The following is a 20,359-nucleotide window of genomic DNA, read 5'->3' on the forward strand; positions in this document are numbered from 1 at the left end:
AAGGTAGATTATTGAACCTACTTTTAAAGAGCAATAACTTGTTTAAAATGTTTTACTTTGATATAGATTTTAGTTTATTGATACAAATTTAAAGTTAATTTTGTTATACAGTATATATATTTCTACTCTCATTTAAGATATTATGTTATGTAACTCATTTAAATTGTAATGGATAATTAAGAAGTACAGATTAATAATTAGTCTTCTATGATAATCACACTTGTAGTCATTTTAGTTAAGTTTTCTAGATATACATAGATACATTTCAATTAGATAAATAATCTTCAAACACTTCAAAGACCTACAGAATATAGCATTTAAAATGTTTCAAAAACTTAGACTTTTCTGGACTATGAGACACATCTGCTCCTGGCAACATCATTTACTTCAGAGAGAAAGATGGGCGTCGAAGACACTCTATATGGAATTTATCTTCTTCTTGGCCAAAATAGCCATTTGGGCAAGAAACTGTTCTTGTCTGGACTGCTTGACAAAATGTTGTATCTAATGAACACGCAGAACCCACAGGAAGGTGACCACTGAACTTTGCAAGGCAAGATGGTCCTTCAGGTTCTTGCTTCACAGAGGAAACTGCCAGACATTCTACAGGACACACAGTAAAAGTGACTGAGAGACTCTAGACCTATAGGCTAAAGACAGATGCCCCAACACTGCAGATGAACTTTGGGTGACTGTCCAGGCAGCCAACTGTCTCTCTGTCATTCTAGATTTTTGGAAGTTGCTTATAATGCTCTTCCTGTTTTCTTAGATAATATTGTTTCCTTCTGGGGTCTTTGATGTAGTTGAAGACTAGATAGTTATAATTATGGTTTTCCTTGATTATGATAAAATATAAGGTAGATATGAAACTTTAGACTCACAAATATAGGATAGATTGAATATTTTCTTTAATTCATCCAAATACAAATACACTAGATACTATAACTGTAATTCTCGCCGGGCGGTGGTGGCGCACGCCTTTAATCCCAGAACTCAGAAGGCAGAGGCAGGCGGATCTCTGTGAGTTCAAGGCCAGTCTGGTCTACAGAGCTAGTCCAGGACAGACTCCAAAGCTACAGAGAAACCGTGTCTTGAAAAAACTACCTACCTACCTACCTACCTACCTAACTAACTAAATAAATAAAAATAACTGCAATTCTTGCTTGATTACTGTTTTGTTATATGTAACTTTACTATGATAAAGTTAAACCCTTCCTTTTTGATTAGACAAAAAAGGGGAGGTACTGTGGGGTGTTCTCTATGCTGTGAATGTGTTGCTGTGATTGTTTTCTAAATAAAATGCTGATTGGCCAGTAGCTGGGCAGGAAGTATAGGCGGGATAAGCAGACAAGGACAATTCTGAGAAAAGGAAAGCTGAGTCAGGAGTCGCCAGCCAGACACAGAGAAAGCAAGATGTGAAGGCAGAACTGAGAAAAGGTACTAAGCCACGTGGCTAAACATAAGTAAGAGTTATGGGTTAGTTTAAATATAACAGCTAGTCAGTGGTAGGCCTGAGCTAATGGCCGAGCAGTTTTAATTAATGTAAGCCTCTGTGTGTTTACTTGGGTCTGAGCGGCTGCAGACCAGGTGGAACACAGAAAAACTTCAACTACACAAAACAATACATATGAAAACTAAAACTACAAAAATGACACTTAAAGAAAATTATGTTTACGTGAAATACACACCTGGTCACTTCTGATTCTATATCTACTTTATATGTCAAAGCCCCTTATAACCTTGAATTTTTCCATGGTGCTGGAGATCAAACCAAGGGGCCAAATACAAGCTGTGCAAGTGCCCAACACTGAGCTGAACCCCAAGCCTCAAAACTCCATGCATTCTTTTCACAGTGTAAAGCTGAAGATGGAGCCCAGGGCATCATAGGCACTGGGCAAGCACCCTGCACTGAGTATATCTCCATTTTAACTACTAAGTTAGTTTTTTTGCTTGTATAATTAGTTTTTTTAAATAAATTTTTTATTTAGGTAAATGCATATGCACACAGATTGTTGTATGGATTAATGTACATGAATGCAGGTTTTGACACAGATTCCATCACCTGGAGCTGGAGTTACAGGCAGTCGTGAGTCACCTGATATAGGTACAAGAAACTGAATTTGAGCCCTCTGAAAGACCACCATGTGTAGATGAATTTCTAAATGGTATTATTAAATAAAAATCGCAGAGCCAGATATAGGATTTAAAGCCTGAGAGAGATCAGAGGAATAGGACAGCAATAAGCTGACCTCACCTCACCCACTCCTCAGCTTCCAATGCTAGATACTTCCTGTCTATCCACGCCTATATGCCATGGTGGTCTGTTATCTGATTTGCTGCTCTCTCTGTCCAGCTACATCACTTCCTCTTCCTGCCCAGCTCTGTGACTTCCTGTCTGCCTGCACAGAACTCCAGACCTCCAGGGTTAACTAGTGTTGGAATTTAAGGCTTGTGCCACCACACCTGGCTCTGTTTTCAGTGTGGCCTTGAAATCACAGAGATCCAGACAGATCCCTGCCTGCCAAGTCATAGGATTAAAAGCATGTGCTACTGTTGCCTGACTTCTTAGTTTACTTATAATGGCTTGCATTTTCCTCTGATCTCCAGGCAAGCTTTGTTTATTAAAGCACAAATAAAATATCACTACATTTCCCCCTTTTTGTCAAATTAAAAAAATAAGAAAGTTATAACTAATATAAGAAAAACTATATACAATAAGTACAATAACTATATACAATATATACATGCAATAACATCAACAATGTCTAGTCCATTTGCATTTAACAAATTCAGCCGGCGGTGGTGGCGCATGCCTTTAATCCCAGCACTTGGGAGGCAGAGTCAGGTGGATCTCTGTGAGTTCGAGGCCAGCCTGGTCTCCAAAACGAGTTCCAGGAAAGGCGCAAAGATACACAGAGAAACCCTGTCTCGAAAAAGTAAATAAATAAATAAAGTAAAATATAAATAAAAATGAAAAAATAAAATAAAATAAAAATTCAGAGAAAATATTCTGTTATCTATCCTATCTTGGTGAGTCCAAAATGTACCTAATTCACTTTCTAGTCTATCTTTTATTACCAACAGACAACTATCTTATGATGTCTTTCAAACTTCCACACTTAATATCTCTTAGTGAATTTCTTTTCTGAATTTTTTTAACAAGGAAAACTATAACTATTTAATCTTCAACTCCCTCAGAGACCCGAGAAGGAAATAATACCCAGTAAAGTAGGAAGTGCAAACAAGCAACTTCCAAAAAGTGTGATTTATAACAGAAACAGCCTGCTTCCTGGACAGTCACCCAAGCTTGCCCTGTGACATTGGGACATCATCTTGGGCCTACTGGTTTAGCATATCTGACAGACTCATTTATGAAGCAGGATGTACGCAAGGCCTACAGCTCGAGTCCACATTGGGTGTGAGAATTCCGTGTACCAGATAAACTTGAATTTCACCAGTGTCATGTCATAATTCAGGATTTTAAATTCTGGAAATTGCTGGTATTTTTGAGTTTGGCTTCCCATTCTTCTCGGCTTGTAGGTGGCTTCACCTCGGCATCCCATTCTTCTCTGCTTCCTATTCTTCTCAGCTTGTAGGTAGCTTCATCTCTTTTATTAAATGTCAGTCTACCATTGAGAGGCCAGACTCCATCAGCCAAGTTGCTCCTCCAAGAATAACTGTTCCAGCTACTGTTCCACTGCATACCAGGAGCCATTGGCCTACTGCTGTTTCAGCTGCACTATACCTTTTCCAGACTGCAAAGCCATTTCAGCAATTGGGCCATATTGCCCTGGCCTTAGAGGACACCTGTTGCCAAAGCTGTAACCACACTTGTCATGACAAGGCTCAGTAGTCCTATGATTTGTGTCCTGCTTGTGATTTTTGAATAGCACACTATCAGTAGTTGATGTCAGGGTACTTTCTTGCCTAGTGGCTAACTTTTGCCACAGTGAAAGTTAACTCCATATGCAGTCTCTTCAATGCCCATATCTTCTCTGTAGTAGATTGGTGCTACCAAGAGCAGACATGTCGTATAGTCATTTAAAAAAAAAGAAAAAGAAAAAAATCTATGTTATTAAATCACCTTAAATGCCATATTATGTAGCTCTCTGAAGGGTTTCAAGATGACCTGTCTATCTAAAAAAAATCTCTATTTGACCTTGAAAACATACCTAGTATGTCTACAAGTTTGATTGTAATGTCTAACTACTAACTTTCACTTCTTTATATCCTAATTAACAAATTCAATTACATTGTTAAAGGAACTGTATAGATACAATATACTGAACATGATTAGAAATGTATGTACAGCATTTTCTAGCAAAATCAATCTCAAATTTGTATCAATATATATAACTTGTATACAATATACAAAAATCCAATCCAATGTAAAATATTTAAAACTAGTAGTTGCCTTTTAAAAGTAGATTCAATAATCTACCTTTTATCTCATCATATCTATATTCTCTCTTTTTGCTTTTCAGAGTAGATTCGATAATCTACTTCTTATCTGTATCTTATTTTTTTTTCAAACAAGAACCTTAAATCTAATCTTCTCTGTTTAGCCTCTTTCCTGACCATTAACAAAAATAACTTGTAACCATCATCCTAAACAATGACAATTATCCAAAACCCATTGAAAGACCAAAAACCACCCACCCCACCTCTTGGGAATATGGGCCTCACGTACTTAAAATTGCTTCCTGCTGTTTGTGGGCAAAGGCATCTTTAGGGGTTCCTGAAAAGAAAAAAATTGGGTTAATAGTGAAGTCCTGGGAGAGGTAGCTGTATCATTTGTTGTCCATTCTCTGCATAATGCAAAAGTGCAGGGCTTATCTCAAGTCCTTGCTCCAATAGTCTATGAGACTGGATCATCTCAGCTAGCCATCTTGAAATTGTCCTGAGCAGTTTGTGGTCCAAAGGTGATCTTTGGATGATGTTTGTCAGCTTAGTGTTATTACTATTGTCCATGTGGAATCATCGTTGTGGGTCCCTATCATCTTTCTGGAGACTTCAAATTCACTGTTAGGCCTGGTTATGATTCCCTGCAGAAAACTGATAGGGACTCCAACACAAAAAACATGTGTAGGCAGCTAAATGAAGCCTTTTTTCTAGAATTAGTTAGTGTTCTATATGACCAATAATACCATAACAAAAGTTTAAAATATAAATATATATATATGAATCTTATAAATTTTGATATAAATTAATACCTTAAGGAAAGTATAAAGAGTCAAAATACCAAAGAATTGAGAGGGGCTAGAGAGATGTCTCAGAGGTTAAGAGCACTGCTTGTTCTTCCAGAGGTCCTGAGTTCAATTCCCAGCAACCACATGGTGGCTCACAACCATCTGTAATGAGATCTGTTGCCCTCTTCTGGTCTGCGGGTGTACATGCACACAGAACACTGTATACATAATAAAATAAATAAATCTTAAAAAAAAAAGAATTGAGAGATTGGGGACCATAAAATGGTCCCTCATTTTTGATTTTCTTCTGTCCCATATCAGATGGATCTTCTGACATGATACAGAGATTTTGCATTTTCCTTTTAACAAACATGCTTGGGTTTAGAGAAGGAGAGAGCCATTCTCTAACTCCAAAGCCAGCTTTAATTTTTTTTTTTCCGGTTTTTCGAGGCAGGGTTTCTCTGTGTAGTTTTGCGCCTTTCCTGGAACTCACTTGGTAGCCCAGGCTGGCCTCGAACTCACAGAGATCCGCCTGGCTCTGCCTCCCGAGTGCTGGGATTAAAGGCGTGCGCCACCACCGCCCGGCCAGCTTTAATTTTTAATTGAACTGGGACTACATAAAGACAGTTAAGTGTCTGTAGAGAAGAGCAGAAACAAACATTTATGAAGACTTACGAAATTTTATATGTGATATACCAATAGGCCAATTTACTCTTTTTCTTGGGACATGCTTTTCTGGATGATTTGTCCTTTTTCTTCAGGTGTCTCATTTGTCCAGTGTTCTTCAGATTCCTTAGCCTTTCTTCTCCTAAAGAACAGAAAAAAAAAAAAAAACCTTCCCCAAGCCTAACCTTGGGGAGGTTCCCTGTTGGCAAGTTATAGCTGGTTAAATGAAAAGCATTTGTTAGTGGTATAAGTTAGTTTAAATTGGATGGTCATGCTGGTTGATAAACTATCACCTCTTCTAATTAAGAGGTCTCATTCAAATCAAACCTTTATCAATTTTGATAGTATCCACAGCTTTTCTTCTCCTGTAGAAACAAAAGCAAAACCTCGTTCCCAATGTAACACGTGTCCAGGTTTCTATTCTGAGGTCAGTACATCCTTAATGTATATTGGCTGATTTAATTTTGTAGTTTTTTTCTATTATCTCTCTATGTCTCTCCACAGCTGTTGTTTCTTTCTCATTAGCACTGAGAACACTTAAAGTTAATAGAGCATTATATAATCTATTTCTGGGAGGTTTTGTTACCCCTTTCTGTTTTTTTAGCATATCATTTTGAGTTAGATTTGATCTTCCTATGACTTCTTGCCCTGTAGGATTATGTGGTATACCTGTAATATGCTTTATATTTTAATAAGCAAAAAATTGTTTCAGTTTACCAGGGAGGTGTTCTGGAGCATTGTCAGTTTTAATTTGTGCAGGTATACCCATGATGGCCATAACTTCTAGCAAATGTGTGATTACCAAATCAGCCTTTTCAGAACTTAGAGCAGTTGCCCATTGAAATCCTGAGTAAGTATCAATATTGTGGTTTACATATTTCAGTTTTCCAAATTCTGCACTGAAACACATCCATCTTCCAGATTGCATTCCTCTGAGTACCCTTTGGGTTACATCCTGCTGGTAGTGGAGTCTGATTGTTAAAAAGAACAAGTAGGACACTTTCTTATAATTTCCTTGGCTTGTTGCCAGGTTATGGAAAAATCCTTTTTTAAACCTTTACTATTCACATGATGATTTTTATGAAATTCTGAGGCCTTAAGCACATTTCCTATCAATAGTTTATTAATCTCATCATTACCTTGTGCTAGAGGGCCTGGCAGACCCACGTGGGATTGGATGTGAGTTATATATATATGGGATACTTCCTATTCCTGACTATATCTTGTAACTGAATAAATAATAAAGTTAATTCTGACTCATCAGGGATAAATTCTGCAGTCTCAATATGTAAGACCACTCTTTTCAGCATACTGAGAGTCAGTAATTATGTTGAGAGTTTCTGAAAAATCCATTAATACCAACAGAATAGCATACAATTCTGATTTTTGAACTGAATTATAAGGATTTTGAATGACTTTACTTAAATTTTCTGACTTGTAACCTGTAGATGAAATTCTAAACAGTCTTATTAAAGAAGAAACACAGGGCCAAATGTTGAGTTAAAAGCCCAAAAGATCAGAGCACTAGCGAAGCCTTTAGCTTACCAGTCGCTGCCATCCTTCCCTGAGAGAGAGACCTTCTCCTCTGTGACCCATCTTTTGATTGCCTTTCTGTTCTGCCTTCTCATTGGCTTTAAACCCAACCACATGATTTCCTCATCACTGCCTGCCTTTATAGAAGTCCAGGTCTCTATGGTTCGGACTGAGATTAAAGGTTCAGTGAGACACTGCCTGCCATGTAATTGGATTAAGGGCGTGTGCCACCACCATGGACTTCATCTAAATTGCTTGCTTTTAGCTCTGACCCCCAGGCAACTTTATTTATTCTAATAAAAACAAAAAAAGAAAAAAGTTATAACTAATATAAGAAAAACTATATACAATAAGTATAATAACTATATACCATATATACAAGCAATAAATACTTAAACGATGTCTAGTCCATTTGCATTTGACAAACTCAGAGGAAATAATTCCATTTTGGTAAGTCCAAAATGTACCTGATACTCTTTCTATCTTAACTTGTATTACTAACAGAACTATCTTATAATGTCTTTCAAATTTATACACTTACACCTCTTTACTGAGTTTCTTTTCTGAAATTCTTAACAAGGAAAACTATAACTATAACTATCTAATCTTTAACTATAACTGTAACTATAACTATCTAATCTTCAACTCCTTCAGAGACCCAAGAAGGAAATAATATTACAAAAACAAACAAACAAACAAACAAACCAGTAAGTGCACACAAGTGGCTTCCAAAAAAAAATATGAATTGACAGAAACAGCCAGGTGCCTAGACAGTCACCCGAGGTTTCTCTGCAACATTGGGGCATCATCTTCAGCCCATAGGCTTAGTGTATCTAACAGACTCATTTGTGAAGTAGGATGTACACAAGGCCAACAGTTCAACCTCACATTTGGTGAGAGCAATCCATGTACCAGAAACACCTGAATTCCACAAGTGTCCTGTAATGATTCAGGATTTTAAATACTGGAAATTGTTGATGTGTTTTGAATTCAGCTGTCCATTCGTCTTAGCTTGTGGGTGGTTTCATTTGGGCATCCAGTTCTTATCTGCATCCTATTCTTCTTGGCTTGTGGGTAGCTACATCTCTTTTATTAAATGCCACTCAACCATTGACAAGTTAGACTCTGTCAGCTTAGTTATTCTTTCAAGAATAACTGTTTCAGCTACTGTTCCACTGCACATCAGAAGCCATTGGTCTGCCTTTCCTTGTTTGCATCTGTATTAAATATATGGGCTCCAGATATGGGTGTTTCCCATACAATGCAAGGCAGAGTCCAATCTCCTCTCTTTATAAGTTAAATTCTATCACTTTTGGGATATTTACTGTTAATCTCTCCCAAAAACTTACTGCAAGCTCTTTCCTGTAACAGGAATCTTAAAAGGTGTTGCCACCTTCTCAGCTGACCTTATTTGCTCAAACTGAAATCCCCTGAGTCCTCACCCAAATGGATCTCAGCTAAAAGAACCACTTGCCCAAACGAACCGCTGCTAAAAGACTAAAAGCTTTTAAAAAAGCCTCTAGTTCCTGGTCCTCGTGCCTTATATACTTTTCTGCTTCCTGCCATCACTTCCTGGGATTAAAGGCATGTGTCTTTCCCAAGCAAGACATGAGATCTCAAGTGCTGGGATAAAAGGCTGTTTCCAGTGTGGCCTTGAACTCTCAGAGGTCTCTGTCTCTGTAATTCTAGGATTAAAGGCGTGTGCTCCCACTGCCTGACCTCTATGTTTAATATAGTGGTTGTTCTGTTCTCTGACCCCCAGATAAGTTTATTGGGGTTCACAATATATCAAACACACTTTCCCAAGGTTCACTTTCTGCCCATAATTTGTCAATGTCATCCTTAGTTAAAAGACTACAATTTCTGCTGAGTCTATTTCTGCTAATTGACAAAGTCTCAGTTTTCCTTTGAAAATCAAGTCAGAGATCTTTTCCACATAAGTTTTTAATTTTTTACTCTGTATATTTGGTAGAAATATTGATTCCAATATAATATCTCCCCTCTGCATTAAAATTTCTGTAGGAGAATGCTTAAAGGGTAAAATAATCAAAATGCAATCAAGCTTGGGATCCACACCATATGTCCTTCCTATACTTTCTTTTCCACCAAGGCCAATTTTCTCTCAGCTTCAGCTGATAATTCTCTTGGACTATAAATAGAAGGGCCTTGTCACCTTCTAAGGTTTTAAACAAATTACTCAGTTCATCATTTTTTATCCCAACAACAGTTCATAGATGGGAAATGTCTCCAAATAATTTTTGAAAGTCATTAAGAGTCCATAATAGATCTCTCCTAACTTGCACCTTTTGGGGTATAATTTTTTTTGTAGACCTATTTTATATCCTATATAATTAGTAGAATCTTTTCTTTGTATCTTTTCAGGGTAATCCCCAACAAGGCAAAATTTTCTTTACTTCTTCAAACATTCTTTCTAAAGTATCTGTATGTGAATCAACTAGTAAAATATCATCCATGTAATGATAAATTATAGATTTAGGAAATTGTTTACATATTATTTCCAATGGCTGTAGTAGAAAATATTGGCACGGGGTGGGGCTCTTTAACATTCCCTGTGGGAGAACCCTCCATTGATATCTTTTAACCTGCTGAGAATTATTATAAGTAGGCACTGTGAAGGCAAATCTTTCTCTATCTTTGTCTTGTAAAGGTATTGAGAAGAAACAGTCTTTTAAATTGATAACTATAAGAGGCCATCCTTTAGGTAATAAGTAGGCAAAGAAATTTCAGATTGTCAAGAGCCCATTGGGTGAATTACTTTGTTAATTGAACTTAGATCTATAACTATTCTCCACTTATCAGATTTCTTTTTAATAACAAATACAGGAGAATTCCAAGGGCTGGCTGATTCTTTAATATGCTGAGCATTTAACTGTCCTTGTACAAGCTCTTCTAAAGCCTGCAGTTTCTCTGTTGTTAAAGGCCATTGCTGAACCCATACAGGCTTGTCTGTTCACCATTTTAAAGATAGAGCTGGCCAGGTGGTGGTGGCACACGCCTTTAATCCCAGCACTTGGGAGGCAGAGTCAAGATGATCTTTGAGTTCGAGGCCAGCCTGGTCTACAGAGTGAGATTCAGGACAGGCACCAAAACTACACAGAGAAACCCTGTCTCAAAAAACAATAAATAAATAAATAAATAAATAAATAAATAAATAAATAAATAAATAAATAAATAATTGTGGAGCTGCTGGTGTCTTTGAAAGATCAGCAGTTGCTGTGGAGCTGCTGGTGTCTTTGAAAGATCAGCAGTTGCTGTGCCTGGTTCTTATTCAATCTGGATGGCCAGTGACTGCTCTTTATAGTATCTTCTACTATTTCTCTCAGAAACATGCATTAGTTCATGGTTTGTTTCTGAGGTTGAAGGAATGTTAATCTGAGTATTCCATTGTTGTAATAGATCATGGCCCCATAAATTCATAGCTATATTAACCACATATAGCTTTTCCTCTCTGTCCTTCTGGCCCTATACATTCAAGCCATCTTGCACTCTGTTTCACTTGAGATAATGTTCCAATTCCTAACAGCTGAACATTAAACTCCTGAAGAGGCCAATTTGAAGGCCAAAATTCTGGTGCAATTATTGTAACATCTGCACCTTTGTCTACCAGACCTTCCAAGAGAACATCATTTATTCCTATTTTTAATTTTGGTTTTGTTCATTTATAAAAGTTTGCCAAAACATTTGCTTTTTAGTTTCTCCCGAATTTCCTGCTCTCTCTGCTACTGCTGTTCTATCACCCCAAACAACCTGGTTTATTCCAATAGGCATTTGGTTATTTAATTTCTCTGAGAAGTGGTTTCTTCACTGATGGTGGGAAAGGCTTGAACTGAATTTGCTGTGGGTGCCTGTGTGAGGCCCCCCAGGGAGTTTTCCAATGGCAGAGGAAAAGGATTACCTGGTCTGTCCCTTGTTGATCTACATTTGTTAGTCCAATGTTTACCTTGGGCAAAATCCAGAAGGGAGGGGCCTTCCCCTGCCATTGTTCCTTGAATAAACATTGTTTCTATTAATTCCCTGTTTATACTCCCTTTTCAAATGACCTTGTTTACTGTAATTAAAACATCTGACATTCTTATTCTTCCTCAAAGCTTTTGATATCACCTCTCCTAGCCACATATCATCATGGTCATGAGACTCAATACTAATTGTGTCCCTGATCCAATCCTCCAGGGTGCTAATCTTGCCTTCAATAGGCTGATTATTCTTTGGCATGCTGCATTCATGTTCTCAAAAGCCAAAGATTCCATTATTATCTGTCTAGCTTCTGAATTTGGTATCATTCTATTTACTGTGGAAGACAGCCTTCGTAAGAAATCCATGAAGGAATCTCTGGGGCCGTGTATAACTTTCAGAAATGGCTCAATTTTTTTTTTTGCCTCCTCAATTCTGTTCCATGCATTCATGTCTGCCATGCAGCATAGAATTAAGGTTTGGTTATCCTGTAAATATTGTCTTTGTGTATCAGCATAATTGCCTTCTCCAAGAAGCTGATCCTGGGAAATTTCCACACCTCTAGTTCTACATCATTGGTCTATCGCTTTAGCCTCCTCTTTAAACCATGTTCTCCACTATAATTGTGAATTGACCTCTAGGACACATATAATTAACTCTTTTTAGGCCTGAGGGATAATTCTATTACAAGCTGACCACGAGTTTAACATCTGCTTTACAAATCAAGAATGCATGCCATATGATACTATACCTTCTTTAAATCTCCTTAAATCTAACATTTCCACTGGAGTCCAGTTAGCTTGTTCACACTGTGAGCATTTGGCAGTTCCTCTAAGATTACTGGGTAGATTAAAATTTGCTGTCTGGTAACCTGAGGCTGTATCTCTGCAACCATATAATTCAATCCTGAGATAATTTCACCTTTACATTCTTCTGTCCAGGTCTGAATTTCTCTATAATTCATTTTAACAGGTTTTTCTAAAGTCAATCCTGAGAAATGTTCACCTTTAAATGCTTTTGTCTGGATCTGAATTTCTCTGTGATTCATTTTAACAGATTTTTCTAAAGCTTTTAGGTTGGCACTTAAACTGGCTAACCATTTTAATGCCAAAATAAAAATGATCAAACAAATAATATTTATAATTGATGTTATGTACATCTCATCAATATTAATTTTCTTCTCATTTAACTGTTCTGCTTTCAGACAGCCTAATGTGTTATCAAACAGAGAGCCAATTCCTTCCATAGCAAAAATGTTTCTCATTTTTTAATGTGGGGAAAAAAATTCTCTTTAAACTAATTTCACCCTTTAAGACATCTGAATTAACTTACCAAGTCTGTTGACTGTGTAGAACAGTAGAAATCTGAGGGAATTTCAAATTAGCTAACTAGTGTGGGAGCAGTCTGAGATGGGAAGCCAGAGAGAGCCCACCACCTACCACAAGAGAAAAAGCCAAAGACACTCTGGCCATGTGCAGCTTGGCCTGAGCCTTGCAGCTCAGACCTGAGAAAGGGGGCCTGGAACAAGCAGCTTTTCAGTGAATTCTTGCCACAATCACTGGGCACCAATTGTAGATGAATTTCTAAATGGTCTCATTAAATAAAAATCCTGGAGCCAGACATAGGGATTAAAGCCTGAGAGAGATCAGAGGAATAGGACAGCCACAAGCTAACATCACCTCACCAACTCTACAGCTTCCAAATGCAAGATACTTCCTGTCCACCCACACCTATATGCCTTGCTGTTTTGCCATCTGATTTACTCTCTCCGTCCAGTTACATCACTTCCTCTTTAATGCCCAGCTCTGTCAATTCCTGTCTGTCTGTACAGAGATCCATGGTTAACTAGTGCTGGAATTTAAGGCAAGTGCCACCACACCTGGCTCTGTTTCCAGTGTGGCCCTGAACACACAGAGATCCAGACAGATGCCTGACTGCCAATTGATAGGATTAAAGGCAGGTGCTACAGTTGCCTGACTTCTTTGTTTACTTATAATGGCTTGCTTTTTTCTCGACTCTCCAGGCAAGCTTTATTTATTAAAACACTAATAAAATACCACCACATTTGAGCACAAATAAAATATCACCACAGCCATGCCTGTGCTTTTAAGCTTGGAGTCATCTCTCTGGCTCCAAGGTCTTTGGACAGAGGGTCTCACTCTGTATCCCAGGCTGGCCTGGATATGTAGTCCACCCTAGCTGATGACTGTATTTACCTGCCCCAACATGCAATGTTGTCATTATAGTCATCTATCTGTTCACTTTTTTATTTCTATCCAGAGTTCTTACAATTAGTTGGTGTAAGGGAGCCAGAAATAACAATGGCATTTAAGAAAAAACAAAACAAAACAAAACAAACTATCCATCACTCTGCGTGTTTAGTAAAGATGTCAATGAAGAACAAAACTCATACTGAGTTATTTTCTTGCTGTCTTATTATGCTGAAAAGGGAGAATATAATGGGAAGGCATAGGGACTTTTTAAAAACACAATTAATAAAGAGATCACAACAGAAGACTTCAAAAACAGTTTCTTGGTTCAGTAGATGCTTGAAGCCAGTTGAGAGTCTTTCCAGACCCTGAAGCTAGCAGGGAGGCTAATGACTAAGGAAGACCCCAGAGGGAGAACACCGGAATCCAGAAGTCATGTTCCCTATTTACCGCTAGCAAGGACAAAGTCTGGGCCCAAAATCATAGACACAGCGCTCACCACATTCATGGCAGGGATCTGTGGAAAACAAGAACCTCTTGGGCTGCCTCAAGGCTCTGAGTGTATCCATGAGCTCAAGACAAAGTTGGGCAAAGCTCTCTACCAAGATGTAACCGTAATCATCATAACATTGCAGAGGGGCAGGGTACTGCTCCACACTCATCTTGGTCAAGTTGGCTGTGTGACCCAAAAGGTCCTTCAGGGTGGGCATGGAAAAGTCATTGTCTAAAAGATTAACCTTGCCGAGCTTGGAACACTGGCTGAGGGCAGGTATGAGGTCAGTGAGCTGAGAGTCCTTGATCCTACAACCCTGAAAGTCCAGAGACTCCAGAGATTCTGCTACATTCTCTAGCAGCATTCCAAGAGGCTTGAGACATGAAACAAATAACAAGATTCCTCTCAAGTCCAGATGTTTTAGCTGACGCAGGTTGTGGCTCAAGGGGAAATAATTCAAGTCGGACTGTGACAGGTGGTGACGAGTGATGGAGAGAGTCTCCAAGGGGTTCCTCAGGCACCTATGGATAGACAATGGGATTAGTTCAGGCAAAAGGTTCTGGAGAGTGTGTATACTGGGATTTAAGAAGAGGAAGATGGGGCACATGTCTCAAGGTCAGTTTGACTCTATGAACAATCAGAGTACCCGGGTGCTGCCTCTTGGAGTCTACTAAATCAAGTCACACCCACAACTCTCACCATAATTGTTCCCAGTCACTGGCAGGCCCCATGCACATGCTAATCCTTAGAGTGAACTAGAAAGGTTTGCTCTGGTAGCTGAGCCACCTCCCCATCCTTGCTTACCTGAGTATTTGTTCCATGTGGTCTTTGAGAAAGAAGATGCCATTCATGGAGAGATGCTGCAGACAGTGGAGTTTGGAGAACTGAGCAATGACCTTGCTGATGCACTTCTCTTCTCTGTCTGCTGTCCTGGGTCCAATCCCAAAAGCGTTCCTACAGACGCGTGCCAGGGAGAGTTTGCGAAGACTTTTCATCTGTCCAAGGCAGGGAGCAAATTGTGCCAGTGTGAACACATCCCACCCCGTGTTCAGTTCCAGCTCCTCAATGTTTCCTGGGTGGAAAACATCCAAGATCTCTTTGACAGTGCACACAGGCACAGTCCAGATCTTCATGTTCATACAGTGTATCTGTAGAAAGTCTTTTCTCTGCTGGACCCACTTCAAGAAGCATGCTTGCTCTTCATTCAGACGGAGCCTGAGGTAGAGGTCAGTTACCACCTTCAGATGCCGCCACCTCAGCTCATATCTGGGAAGGTCCTTCACTACAGGCCTCTCATCCACAGTCTCTGCTGAGCAGTCCCCATCCTCTCTTCCAGTCCATATGTTCCAGAACGAATGTTGAACATTCCTCAGGTCGAGCACCTGAAGTTTCTCTCTCCTTTGGGTAAAAGGTGTAAAGTGTCAGCAGACATGACAAGCCCCAACACCCAGCAAGTTTTCACTACACATCCCTAATGTCAGCTCTTCCCTCGTGCCAAGGTCTCTCCAGCACCAAGTGTCCAACGTAGGAACTCATGTGTGTCATAGAAGCTCCCCTGAGCTGCATGTGTACAGCTGACCACTCTCCTTCCACTAAGTTACTCTCCATTTCTACCTAGTCCCATGTTAGTGGTTGTTGGAGAGCCAGGGATAGGCTCCTTCCTCTCTGGCTACATCTACTCTGTCCTCTAATCCATACTCAACTGTCCTTACCACAGGAAACAATAGGTTTCAAGGTCCCTGCATCCCAGCATGATGACCCCATCAGAAGCCTCTGACCCACCTACAAAGCCATTCTCCCTGACCCACGGTCTCTTCCACGTGCCCCTTGTGCTCAGTCTACAGTACTCGGTTGTTGCTTACCCGGGGTGAAACTCTCCTTTCAGCTGCATGTCTACTCCATCTAGCACAGCCTGGAAGGTTTCCAAGTTGGGGGTTTTCATCAACGTCCCCACAGGGAGGCAGGGGAAAGGCCAGGCTGCCACCATTGCCTTCACAATCCTAGTGTGTCTGCCATTGAAGGCGTCCTTGAACAGTGCTGGGAAGAGCGTCCAGGGCAGTTTCTGCAGAGCAGAGATGGCCACGGCCTCATTTCTCAGCAGAGCCTGCCTTGCCAGCTTCATGAGTGTGGGTGGGGTTTGAACACTCATCATGAATGGTCTTCAGTCAGAAGGCTCCTGGGGAAGCATTCAGGTGAGAACATATCTTCAAGATAAAGTTTAGAAATCTTCCTCCCCCAGAACAGTAACCACTCAAGGTCAGATTTTATTGCTCTGGCAATGGTAGAGACCTCAACTTAAGCCATTGTCCTCACTGGGAATGTAAATCTACACTTCCTCACTGACATCATTGGAGCCTCTCTATTCCACTAATGGGTACATGATTTCCAGGTCACCATATGAGTGACCATTTTTCAAAAAAAAAAAAAAAAAGCCTTTTGTGGTCAATGTTTAGTTTAGTTGATATGAAGGATAATGATGGTGTGGGTTCCTGCAGATTTCAGGCCAGCCTGGGTCACAGAATCACAACATATTCCCCCCTCCACAAAAACCAAACCTTTTTGAAAAAGATGCAGACTAAAGTCTGAGTCAAGACAGAACTCATAAGCAATTCCAGCTACTGTGAGTCTGAAGCAGAGGAACTGCCAAAGAGGCTAAGATATGTGGTCTACAGGTCCACATGAGCCCTTGTTCCACAAAAAACAAATAAAAACAGTAGTGTGAATGTACCACAGTATGAGGGAACATGCTAATAACCTCAGCACCCAGAGTCAGGAGGATCTTGATTGATTTCCAGCCTCCCCAGAATTACAGGGCCAGTTCTAGGACAGCTTGAACAACAGAGGAAACCCTTATCTCAAAACAACAACCATAATGAAATCACAAACTATTATACAAAGACATTTGAGATGGAGGTAAAACTTCACACTTGTACTCATTGTCTTCAATGTGTTCATCTGAAGAGACAGAAATGAAAATTTCCTGTCCTATCTTGATCTAAAGGTCCCTATATCAAACTGCATGACCCAAGGGAGGACAACTACTCACCAGTTCTGAGCACTGACCACAGTCTCTTTATCCCAGCTGAGCCAGGCCCTTCTTCCTGGCTCCAGGTCTCTGAGTATCTTCCATGGCTCTCCAGAAGCCATTATATACCTTTCTGCTCACCCTCTCTATTGAAATCCTAACTTACAACTCCAAAGCTACAATTTGATTGATTGGCTCAATCTCCACTCCTGTAATTCTACAGACAACATTCAATCATTTGGTTGATTGAATCAACCTCTTGTGAAAACACCCTCAAAAGTCTTAGATCAATATAAACATTCCTCTTTTAATTACTACAAACACTGAGTTTGTTGATTTGTTCTTTTATTTGCTTATTTATTACTTAGTTTTGAATTTGTTACAGCGCCTGGGTCTTGCTCTGAAGCTAAGGTTGTTTTGGAACTCTAACTCCTAGTAATCCTCCTGCTTCGGCATCCTTCCTCTTTGGATTACTGTTATGAATCATCATGTGTCGCTGAACTTGATTCTTGTGACAAAGGCAGTCTGAGTTTGAGTCAGTTTGTGATTTAATCTGTTACTGATAATAGACACAAAAATAATTAAGAAATATTTTTGTCAATGGACCCTGGGAAAAACACCTAGTCAGTCTGGAATATGTTCTGTAGCTCAAGGCCTGAACTGAATGCTCTGTCAGTAAACTGAAGTATCAGCTACTCAAAAGGGTGAGGTAGGAGGATGGCTTACATCCGTTAATATTTTGGAAAGCACTGGGTGGTGGTGGCACATGCCTTTAATCCCAGCAATCAAAGGCAGAGCCAGGCAGATCTCTGTGAGTTCGAGGCCAGCCTGGTCTACAGAACGTGATCCAGGACAGGCACCAAAACTTCACAGAGAAACCCTGTCTTGAAAAAAAAAAACAAAAAAAAATATTTTCTTTGAAAGCATTTCTGTACCTATACCTCAGATAGTGAAGTCCTTGCTTGGCATTTACAAAACCATAGGTTTTGTGATCTAGAAATGTTGGAATATGCCTGCTTTTCATAATGTGAGGATTTGAGTAAAAGGCTCAGATATTCAAGGTCATCTTTGGCTAAATAGAAAGTCTGAGGCTAGTGTGGTCTGCACTAAACTATTTCTCAAAACAATTTTAAAAATGTGTCAGAGTACAACCACTGTGGAAATCAGCATGGAGCTTTCTCAGAAAATTGGAAATCAATCTACCTCAAGACCCAGCCATACCACTCTTGGGCATATACCCAAGGAATGCTCAATCATACCACAAAGATACATGCTCAACTATGTTCATAGCAGCATTATTCCTAATAGTCAGAACCTGGAAACAACCTAGATGCCTGTCAACTTAAGAATAGATTAAGAAAATGTGGTAAGAAAACATACACAATGGAGTACTACTCAGCAGAGAAAAACAATGACAGCATGACATTTGCAGGCAAATGGATAGAACTAGAAAATATCATCCTAAGTGAGGTAACCCAGACCCAGAAAGACAAACAGGGTATGTACTCACTCATAAGTGGATACTAGATATAAAGCAAAAAACAATCAGACTGCAACCCATAGATCCAGGGAGGCTACCTAGCAGGGGAGACCCTAGGATGACTGTGGCTTACAATGAGTTTTGGTTTTACTCAATTACTGGGCAAGCCTCAATGAAACATTTCCCTATTAGGATAGGAATTTATACTGTATCAAGCTGATAATAGAATAATTAATTAATTAATTAATTAATTTTAAAAATGTGTCAGAGAGGGCGATGTCACAGTTGTTCTCAGAATCTGTAAGGAGCTTTAGAAAGGAAAGATTGCAGGGCATGGAGGGAAGCTCAGAGGTTTCCAGTGTGTCCTGCTGTTATAGAGTACACAAGTTCAATGCCCAGCAGGAAGAGTAGAGGCTAGGAAATCCTCTGCCCTCTCCTGGACATCAAGGCACAATGCTCATGTGCATACACAGAAACAGAGACACCCACAGATGGAGAGAGAGAGAGAGAGAGAGAGAGAGAGAGAGAGAGAGAATAATGAGGGTGGTTACAGAGTGAAGAGTGAGAGACCTTGGAACACTAGTCTAAATGGGATGTCTCCATCAACTCTCTCCTGTTGGCTCAGGGAATCCTGTGGAAGAGAGGAAGGAAGAGTGTAAAGCCAGAGGGGACGGAGAATACCAGGAATGATGCTTCTTCTTCTTCTTTCCTCCTCCTCCTCCTCCTCCTCCTCCTCCTCCTCCTCCTCCTCCTCCTTCTTCTTCTTCTTCTTCTTCTTCTTCAATTTATGTATTTATTGTCTATACAGTGTTCCACCTACATGTATTCCTTCAGGCCAGAAGAGGGCACCAGATCTCATTACAAATGGTTGTGAGCCACAATGTAATTGCTGGAATTGAACTCAGGACCTCTGAAAGAGCAACCAGTGCTCTTAACCTCTGAGCCATCTCTCCAACACAGGAATCCTTCTTAAACACAGCAGAACTGCTGCACTTATGAACTCAGAGAGACTGTGGCAACATGAACAGGGCCTGCATGGGTCTACACCACATGGGGTGCTGGTGTTGAGAGAAGTGGACACAAGCTCCCCTTCCTAACACAGACTCTGTCTCCAGTTGATAAGGACTTGCAAATGACAAATAGTTCTCTCCAATGCAGTCTCCCTGGGGATACAAAGAACTCTTAAGGACAGGTTCAATGACCAGCAGTAGACAGCCAACACAAAAAAAAACTCCTGGCATCTTTGATGGTTCTTTGTCTCATAATGTTTTCTTAGGTCATTTACACACACAGACACACACACACACACACACACACACACACACACACACACACATTACAGGTCCTTTGCTTATATATTATGGCTACCAATTTTGTGTTTTCATGGGATTCCTCTGTGTTTGAACATGTCCTGCATCCATATGTATTCCTCATACTTTGTGTTTAGCTCTTTTTCCTCCGTTTATTATTTATTTTTTCTTACCCCAATTTGTTTTTGTTTTATTTTACTTTATTTGGTTTGTTTTTCGGGTTTCTCCCTGTAATAGCTTGATAGCTCAAAACTCACTTTGTAGACTGGCTGACCTTGAACTCACAGAGATCTACCTGCCTCTGCCTCCTTTGTGCTGGGATTAAAGGCGGGTGCCCCCACCACCTGCTTTAAACAATTTTTAAGATAGATGCTCACTCTGTATGCCTGACTGGTTTGCCTACTTAGAACAGGTTGGTACTGAACTCACTGAGACCCATCTACCTCTGCCTCCCAGTGTGAGGATTAAAGGCGTGTGCCAC

The 20,359-nt window shown here is 39.9% G+C and overlaps 1 protein-coding gene across 1 annotated transcript; it reads right to left on the reverse strand.

Annotated features, from left to right (window-relative positions):
* Window positions 1-14,022: 14,022 nt before the first annotated feature.
* Window positions 14,023-16,212, reverse strand: LOC131920450 (PRAME family member 8-like). Its single transcript, XM_059274780.1, has 3 exons — window positions 15,926-16,212; window positions 14,868-15,461; window positions 14,023-14,584 (listed from the first exon to the last, which is right to left on the reverse strand). The coding sequence occupies exons 1-3, from the start codon at window positions 16,210-16,212 to the stop codon at window positions 14,023-14,025; spliced, it is 1,443 nt and encodes a 480-aa protein (XP_059130763.1).
* Between the last annotated feature and the right edge of the window lie 4,147 nt (window positions 16,213-20,359).

The sequence above is a fragment of the Peromyscus eremicus genome, chromosome 10, assembly GCF_949786415.1.
Source record: "Peromyscus eremicus chromosome 10, PerEre_H2_v1, whole genome shotgun sequence".
NCBI classification, from domain to species: domain Eukaryota; kingdom Metazoa; phylum Chordata; class Mammalia; order Rodentia; family Cricetidae; genus Peromyscus; species Peromyscus eremicus.